Source organism: Falco rusticolus, chromosome 4 (genome assembly GCF_015220075.1).
Source record: "Falco rusticolus isolate bFalRus1 chromosome 4, bFalRus1.pri, whole genome shotgun sequence".
NCBI classification, from domain to species: domain Eukaryota; kingdom Metazoa; phylum Chordata; class Aves; order Falconiformes; family Falconidae; genus Falco; species Falco rusticolus.
In genome coordinates, this window is record NC_051190.1 from 56,071,510 (window position 1) to 56,080,922 (window position 9,413).

Consider the following 9,413-nt stretch of genomic DNA (forward strand, 5'->3'; position numbering starts at 1 on the left):
AAATACCTTGGTATTGACTTCCAGCAAACTGTACTTCACTGAAAAAAAGCATCTTGAGCATGAGCTGTTTTCCTGTTGAACAACTCACCAATGCAAATCTTTATTTGAACAGCTGAGAGGCTGGTGGACTAGGAGCCTGAATGTAGTTACTTGTTCGGATCCTAAGGCTCAGGGGTGGTTCTCATTACTCTTGGTTAAAGAATGTAATTTTTAACCAGTGGGCTAATCTTGTGTGCTGAACACACTAATAGATGCAGAAAAGACTTACTAGATCAAGCTATTCCCTGAAAAGAAGGGATGATACCCTTTAAGAGAGGACTTATGAGATATTTAGGTAAATAAGCTTTTAAGTAACCACTGTACTATCAGATATCTGCACTGTATGCAGACAGATTGTTCTGTTTAGTGGAATCCTGGCCAAATAAAATATCTTCTACAGTTGACAATTACATTTGAGACAGAGTTCAGAGATAAAGGTTGGGAGGGAGGAAAGGAGAGCGCTGGCTTGGCTACCGTACCAGGGCTGTGTGTTGAGCCTTGGTAATACCTGATGACAGCCAGTATGATATTTACATTGCTGCATATACCATAAAGACAACTGACAGAGGGAAGGTTAAATCTTTTCCAGTATATTGCGGTGTTTGGAAATGAGATGTTTGAGCCTGGCTTCCATTGTGTAGAATTAACACTGCATAGCACAGTGCCCTTTAAATTAGCCAGAGATGTTGGCATGAAATCAAATAAATATAATTGGTTTCAAACTGAAAATCTAATTTAGGCATGCTAATAGCATCTTAAGTAAATGTGGCAGGTCATGCAGGACTTGTGTAACTGGCCCTTGGAGCTTATTGGTAGTTACTGCCATGGGGCAAACTGTCTCAAGGTGGTTCCCCAAATCACCTGGGCACCTTGTGCAACTTGAGGTGTTTGTGTTTTCTGGTGAGGTCCTGGTCTCTTCCCTGCAGACCGTCAGTAGTGTTTCGATCCTTTTCTGGAGGTGGGCTTCAGGTTAAATCATACCAGCTTAAGGGTATGATGGGGATGGATGCGAGTTTGCACTATTGGGGATATCCGAGGGGCTGCAGGAGATTAGGCATACAGTCAACAGCAGCACCCTCTCTTCCATGCTTGGTGTTTGCAGTGGAAAGGTTGGGGAGACTATCAGATGAGCTGATACTCGTCCCTGTTAATCCTTCTTTCTGCTGATACCATCTGTGACCAGTGGATTTTTTTTTGCCGTTGTTTTTTTTCTCCTTGTTCTTGTTCTAGTGTAGGGGTCTGATGGTGGGGCAGCTGTAGCTGTTTGCTGTGGTCCAGCACTGCTTGCTGGTCGGGAGGCAGCTGAAAAGCCTGGCTCAGCTGCATGCACTGTAAACTGGGTGACTGTAGGTGAAGCAGTTAATTGGTGAAATCAAATGGCAAAGTGACCTGGTGACAATTTGTTTTGCTGACATGCTTTGCATGACCACCCTTATTCCTTACCCTCTGTTACAGTCCTGGCTTGTTACATTGACAGGCTGACAGTTTTCTCTCCGAAGCTGTCTCTTCTGTGCTTAGTGTGTACGGATCCTAACCTGAATGTTTGCTGAAGGTGGGAAAACAGATGATGTTTTCTGTGTTCAGGGCCTAAGAGATATTGAAAGAGTTTTTGAGAGAACAATGCAATGTGGGGTGGGGTGAAAATTTCCATAAGACTCCCCTTCCTTTCTGCAGAAACTTTGGCATTGAGTTGTGCAGTTTATAGTAGTTAGATCTCTCCACAGCATAGAAATCAGCCATTTATTTATAATGTAGAGTTTTGAGGGGGCCATGGGGAGATGTACCCAGCCAGGCTATTGCCCGTCAGTTGCGTGGTGGCTCTGAAAATTGTACTAGATTTCTTACAAGTGACTGGAGATGGGTTTGTAGTCGTCCTTTTGATTAAGAACTGAATTAAAGACCTGGGCAATAAGTGTGCAGTACTGAGTGTTTCTGTATTGATGGACCACTGGAGGGAAGCATGTTTGAACAAGTGCTGGCAGCGTTGTATGAGCTTGCTGGTTTATCGCTCTCCACTGTACATGGAGCATTTAGGAGTCTTGAGAAAGACATTGTCTTACATGGGCAGAAAACCTCTGAGCTCTGAACAATGTGTGGTTTTCAGTGGTATTGTCAACAGTGAGAGCTCTCATCAAGATGGTGAATAATTCACTGTCGGCAAGTTTATGTGCAGTTCAAATATTTGGCTATATTTGTCAGGGTTTAACCCCAGCTGGCAACTAAGCCTCACTCAGCCACTTGTTCACTCCGGTGGGATGGTGGAGAGAATTGGAAGTGAGAAAACTTATAGTTGAGATAAAAAGTTTAATAGAGTAAAGCAGAATCCATGCAAGCGAAGCAAAACAAAGAATTCATTCACCACGTCCAATTAGCAGGCAGGTGTTCAGCCATCCTCAGGTGCAGGGCTCCATCATGCATAACAGTTATGTGGAAGACAAATGCCATCACTCTGAATGCCCCCCTGTCCCCTTCCTGCTTTCCCCCCCAGCTTTATGTGCTGAGCGTGATGTTGTATGTCATGGAATATCCCTTTGGTCAGTGGGGGCCAGCTGTCCCGGCCATGTCCCCGGCCAGCACTGGTGGGGTGGGGTGAGGAGCAGAAAAGCCTTCTGCTTTGTGTGAGGCTGCTGGGCAATAACAAAAGATCTTTGCATTGTCAACACTGTTTTCAGCATAAATCAAAAACAGTCTCATACTAACTACTATGAAGAAAAGTAACTATCCCACCCAAAACTAGCACAGTATTTCTAACTGGATAGCTGAGTTTCAGAAATCTGCTTCGCCTTATGTTCTGAAATTCTTTGAACATGCTCTATTAATGCTGGAATATTAGTTGTCTGCTGGACACTGCTCAATCGTTTCACGTTAGTACCTGCAAAGTTTCTCAGGCTTTGGGGAGGACATGTAATTGAATCAATGTAAAATTCCTTGTGTGTGAGTACTGTTTGAAATAAGTGGCCTCACAACTTGCACAGAATTGCAAAGTACTTGAGCTCCAGCTATACTGGAATAAATGATTAGAGGTCATTATGAAGACATACACCTGCAATTTAAATGAAACAAACAGGATTTCACAACTATTAACTGTGCTTTTCCCATTCTTCCTTCCAATTCTTTCATTACAAGGTCTAGACTGTAGTCATCAGATGTGCTGGTGAGACATAGAAGTCATTTGTGTTTCAGTCTTAATTCTGTGCCTGGACATATTACCTCCCAATTATTACCCATTCTTATGTGTTGTCCAGCAGATGCTCTATGTCTTAATGTATGTACAGTCACCTTTGGCTTGAACCCAGCTAAATGTCTGCAGCACTTGGCTGTGCTCAAGGTGAGCCTGGAAGGGGGAATAAAGTGCTGCATTCGATGATGTGAGTTATGCCTTATTGAAGGCAGGGTGATATTTGACATTGACCACGTGGAAATGTAAAGCTTTAGAATAAGTTATTTAAAACAGGCTTGAGCTATTCTTTTTAAAGCCTTTTCCTCAGAAATATGAGGGTAGCTACTCTCTTGTGAATGTGAGAGTTAAACTATTATGCCTGCCTGTAGAACTGCTGCACACATATAATGCAGGTGTCCTTCATGTATAGTGTGTACTTACATTGTAATATATAGTCAGTGGGCGTTGCTGGTTTTCCTCCGCTCTCCCTTACAGGGTTTAAAATTGGCTTCCTCAACTGTTCAATTAAAAGTGCTGTCGCTTTCTGGCTTTGCTTACACTTCTTTATAGTAGATGATTTATTTCCTCCCTGCACTGTATTATCCTCTTCTCTACTCAGTATCTTTTCTGTCTCTGCTGTAGATCAAATACTGCATGACGAGTTGAGAGAAGGTGCACCAAGTTACACCGGGCCACTTACTACCTCTACCAGGGTTTTAAATGTGGTATTGCTGTCTTGCGCTGTGGATGTGTCATCCTTCAGCTTGCAGAGAAATAAATGTAAAGCCCTGGTTCTTCTCTCTGTGGGAAATACTATTCATAGTAAATGTGTATCAGGACTGGGTGGTGGAAAGGTGTCTGGGAGTGAGTGTGACTGTGTTGGTGCAACTCCGGGAGCTTCCTGGGTGTGTGTCATCACTCAGTGCCTTGCTGTGGGAGGGAAACTCAGCTTGCTGTTGTGATTTTGTAGCTTTTTTTTGTCATCTTGGTCATTAATTGTTCTGCTACTGCTTTAGTTTCCAACAGGTTTTCCAATGAGACACAGAACAAAACCGAATGAGTTCTCCCTTACTGGTTTTGCTGTTCCTCACAGTGTTTTAACAACAGTATTCAGAGTTGGCATGCTGTTTGGGTTTGCTCTGAGCAGTGCTAAAGCACCCGAGTGATCTTTCTGCTGATGCAGGGCTGTAACTTCATTTCTAGCATTAACATTTACAACACTCTTTCTGCAGTACTGTGCTGAGTAGGTGATGCTTTCCTGTGAAAGCGTTTCTCCTCACCGTGGGTGCACAGATATTTTTGTCCCCTCTGTGGCAGTACTAGGAATGTGTCTGAGTCCCGTTATGAATTCCCATTGGGTTTATTGATGCTATTTGTTACTGTCAGTGTGGATTGCATCTTCTGTTTTGTAGCAGGAATTTGACGTGTAGTAGGTGGTAGCTTGAAGAACTATGACTGCATTCAAGAACTATTAACGTTGTGTTACTTCCCTCTTCCTGAATCATGGGGCTTGTGCCAGGAAGACTTTTGACATCCAGTGGACTCTTCTTACCAGGTCCTGCCTGGGGAAAGGATTATTCTCACCCCATATGCGGCTGGCTACAAATTTAAGAGGAGGCTTTTTTGCTAGCTTCTTTTTAGAAGAGGCTCGTTCTTTGTGAGGGGACTCTTCTCTCACCAGAAGGCTCAAATGATGTGGAGAAAATAGAGGCATAACTTTGCCTTCACAGCAAATGGACCAAACAATGCAAGACCAGTCTGAGTTTGCAATCTGGTACTTAATTTCTGGTTTAATTAGATCTGTATCTGCCCTATACTCTGTAGAATGCCTAAGAAATTCTATTCCCAGTCTTGTAGCTTCTTGTTTTATTACTGTATTGTCCTTGGAACGAGTAACGGCAGAGCAGGGCTCCCACAGCTCTTTGGCATGAAGCTGTCAAAGAGTTGAAGCATCCGGAGATGGAGGTTCCTGTCCCTGTGCCTGCAGTGGCAGGGGTGAATACTGAGTCTGTGTTATAAAGCATTAAAGGTCTCCTGGGCTTTGGGTGTCCTGTCTGTGTGACCTGGAGTAAGGACCATTAACGTCACATCCTTGGCCGGGAGACCTTAGTGTGTGTGTGATTCCATGGCAGGATCTTCTGCTCATTGTTGTAGATGTGTAATTCCGTAAAACAGATATGGAGTGAAGCAAACTGTCTACTTCTCCTGATGTTTCTGCAGCTAATCACAGCAGGGTGGTTTCTTTGGTTGGTGTAACCAGCAGGGTGTAAGACAAACCCTTTGAGAGGCCGTGCCAGAGCCCACAGGACAGGGTTCTGAGTTTTTATCTGTTTTTACTTGTAACTGGATACCTGGAGCCCGAAAGGCATTGCTTGGTCCAGAGCAGCCTTGCAGGGAAGTGTTTTGTGTGCATTGTTCGTAAGAGGAAAACCCGGGGGCACAATTATAAACAGAGCCTGCGTCACAAGTGGCTTTCTGGCACTGTGCTCCAGATAGTGGAGGATGGATTCCAGATCTCGCTTAAAAATAGAGAGCTTGTGTGTGTACTGGGGAATGGTGAAAGGAGAGGGCAGGGTTGTGCAGAGGTGTTCAGCTGAGCATGGTCTAATGCTGGAGGAGACTTGGGAACATGACTTGTGGAGGCAGGCTGGGAGAGCTGGATTTCTTCACTGTTAGAGGAATAAGCTAAAGGGGGGATGTTGTCCTCAGCCATGTAGTGGGAGGTCACAGAAGAGATGAAGGTGGACTCTACAGAGGTGCACAGTGAAAGGCCATAGCTGAGAGCAATGCTGGGAAATCTGATAAGGTACTGAGCTGAAAAAACTTTCATTTTACTCTGGGAGGATGAGTGTATTTCCTCACTGGAGGGGATTTGATACCATGTTCAGACTGATGCTCCAAGACTATTATGGAGGATATTCCTGGTTGAAACAGCTTTGTGAGCAACTGAATTACCTTGAAGTGAAATTTTCACATCTCCCAGGTTACCTAAAACTCTGTTTGCAGTAGTGGGATGGATTTGAAGCTTGGACAACACTGTTTTGTGAGCACCCTTTCTATGTAGCTGCTTTTAATTGTCATTGCATCTAGTGAGGGAATGTTCTAGAGCCAGGATTTGATGTTTGTCTTGTGACCATTTGGCATGACTGTTCCCATTGCTTAAGCACATCTCTCTGCCAAAAGGACCTCTGGCTTCAATTGCATTTGCCTGGGAGGAGGCACCAGTACAATTCATCCCAGTGTTACTGGGAGAGCTGCAATGCCCTTGTGGTGGCAAATACTCAGTTGTCTTTGGAGACTGTGTATATGGACATGCTGTGTCCTCATGTCAGTCCCTTGTATTTCCGTACCTCCAAATAGCCTTGAAATCATTGGCTTCCATTAACTTTAACAGAGATCTTGGAGGGTTTTTCTTTTTCTTTCCTTTTTTTTTTTTTTTTTTTAAAACCAAGCTTCACATAAGTTATGTGGCAGTAAGTGACTTTAGAAGAGATGGTGTCCAGGCTCCCTCTGTGGGGAGTTTGTCTCAGCTTAGGGAGAGGTTCAAGCTGGAGCTCTGGATGCTGAAGATACAGGGAGCATAGATCTGGGGTGCCAGAGGAGATAACTTGGAAAAATGAAGCTTCAGTAACCGAGTGCTTGGGGAGTTTTTAGTTTGGGTTGTTTTCATCCTTTCAGAGGTTGGTTTTATTTCAGAAAGAACGGTTTAATCATAGAAACATGAAAGAAGCAAAGGTTAGAAAGGGTAAGTTTTCCTCCTTAGGCAGTGTTTCCTAAAGTAGGTCATGACCCTCTTATGCAGGAATTTTGCAACTGCTATCCTAAGGGTTGGAACTGTATCAGAGAGGCTAGAGAGGTGAAAGCAGGGGGTGTTAAGCAGATCCTAATACCCACTTGGGGTCTCTTTCCTCCCCCCTCCCAGCCCTAAACAAAATGATCTCCTGCTTTTCAGGAATTAAACAGCAAGCATTTGGCTGTGCCCAGTTTTCATTGTTTTGCTAAGCTGTTATGCTGGAAGAGATTAACTAGGGAGTGAATTTTCTCCGAAAGCTGATCTTGAGGGAGGTAGTGTGAAGAGCCTCAGCGCTGACCTTGATCAGAGTGTCTTGAGGTGGGGAGCAAGCATGAACTGAGCACAGAAACATTAACCCAGTGCTGCCCATATTGCAGCTGAGCAGTGTGTGTGGGTGCAGTTGGCTCTGATCGCAGCAGATACGTCTGCTGGGAGAGCTGGTTTGTCCAAGTTGTGCTACCCTAGTACAAACTGCCCTTATGTTTTTTTTTTTCTCATTGAAGTTGGCTCATGACAGCCAGAGAAATCTCTCCTCTCTCTACCTTTCCCTGTGTATTGTTACCTGCTCCTAACTTTAAAAAACTTCCTTGCCAGGCTTTTTATTTTTCTCTCTGTTGGTGTTGTCATGTCTGCCTATGCTGTTTTCACTTAGCAATGTGTTTAGCATCCTTGCTACTGCTTCTTCCTTTTCTTCTCTTGCCATCCTGGAATTTCATAAGCAAGTTGTATGGCTGAAGTGGCCGTGTTGCTATGTTTTCTCTACTCTTCAAAGCAGCATGGAAACCTGTCTTTGTTTGGTCCCAGAAGCATGGCACGCCACTGCTGCTACCAAAGAGCAGCTTGCTTGTGGCACATCGTGCTGCAGCTTGGCTTAATCCTTGCTTGATACGCTTTTGAGATTTCATTGTTTCTCTATAATTAAGTGCTACAGAGGAGCTGAAAGAAATGACGAATTAGTTGGAGAGGGGGGAGTGGGGAGAGCAGGTGGTGATCGAATTGAAGAGAGCTGCCAGAAAAGTAGGAGCAGCAGGGAATTAAATGGGAGGAGTCTTGAGTTCAGATGATTCCCTGCCATGTGCCCAGAAGGATTTAGTTTGGGATTTCATTACTGTTCAAAAAAATGCCATACACTCGTAACAGATCGGGTCCCTGTAGGCTGGGGCATTGTCCAAACACTTAGTGAAAAGCCATTTTTGCCCTGAAGTCCTAGTAAGCACTGATCAGACAGTCTCAAGGAGTGGGAAGGAGCCGTGGTATGCATGGTCCTGCTTTTAATTAGTCTGCATCTATTGTTTCTGGTAGTAACATCTAAAATTAAAACAGAGCCATTCTTTGTGTAGTCACTTCTATAAAAACCTGGACTTCAGTATCGTCTTGTGAAAGATGTGGTCTGCAGTAGTGGTATCATGTCTGGCTTGTAAGAAGCATCTCTGCAGTCATGCTTACACGAGCTAGGCTTAACTGGCACAGAAATCCTGCCCGGTGCATTGTGTTGTGGGGGGAAGCGGGTGTATGCTGAAGCTACTGAGTGTCTGAGTTAGTGGGAAGAGTCTTTGAGCACAGATATCTTATGTTGATGGGGACTATGCAGGTAGCTTTAGAGATGAAAATACACACAGCAAAACCAACTGAAAAGCCCTGTGTGACAACATAGTCCTCTGAGGTCTGGCTTGTTGTTTTCAACCTCTGTTTATTACTATGCACCAAGACATCCAAAGCAAGAAATCATAATACTGGTGCTTTGAATGTGTCAGCAGCAACATTTCTTGTGGGATCTAACGCTTTCCAAAGGAGCGATCCAGGCACAAATGTTTTTTTGTTCTGAGTTCCAAAACACTATTGCTGTAGGGAGACCAGCAGTGCTAGGAAGTGCAGACTTGCTTCTCCTGCTTTTGTAACCACCTCTGTATACTCTGCTATCTTTATCTTGAGTCATTTTGTGCCTTCTCACTTTTTTGCCCCTCCCTTAGAGAAGCAGGTACTGGGTGGAGTGGAGCAGGTCAGTGCAACCCAGGATTCCCAGTCAGTGGGAATGTTTGTGTCAGGGCTGATGCTTTTGTGGTGGAGTCTTGTACATGCTACCTGCTGGGCAAAGCGACCACAGGGAGTGTATATGGAGGTTGTTTTTGGGGTGTTTGTCCCCTGCTTAATGTGGCTAGACTGCCTGCAGCAGGGCTGAAATACAAACTCAGCTGTCAAAATCTCCTCCCCTTGCTTTTTCCAAGTGCTTATTTTTGTTTTGTTAAAGGTCTGCCTAGACTCTTCCATCCATTGCTCAAGACCGTGCTTATGGCAGTCAAACTTTGTTTTCAGAGTCCTGTGTAAATAATCTTGCCCCTATTGCTATCCTTTTCTTCCACCTAAACTTCTCCTGGTAGCTTTGTTTTGTCCCGTGCTATGGATAGTGTCTGAAAAATAGTA

General features: G+C 44.2%; 1 protein-coding gene across 1 annotated transcript in view; it reads left to right on the forward strand.

The window, feature by feature from the left end:
• The window catches only part of LOC119145928 (serine/threonine-protein kinase OSR1-like), a 33,709-nt gene extending 32,435 nt beyond the window's left edge, over positions 1-1,274 (forward strand). The window contains exon 4 of the mRNA XM_037382753.1: positions 1,270-1,274. Within this exon, the coding sequence (XP_037238650.1) occupies positions 1,270-1,274 (5 nt within the window). The remainder of the gene's footprint in view (positions 1-1,269) is intronic.
• The last annotated feature ends 8,139 nt before the right edge of the window (positions 1,275-9,413 follow it).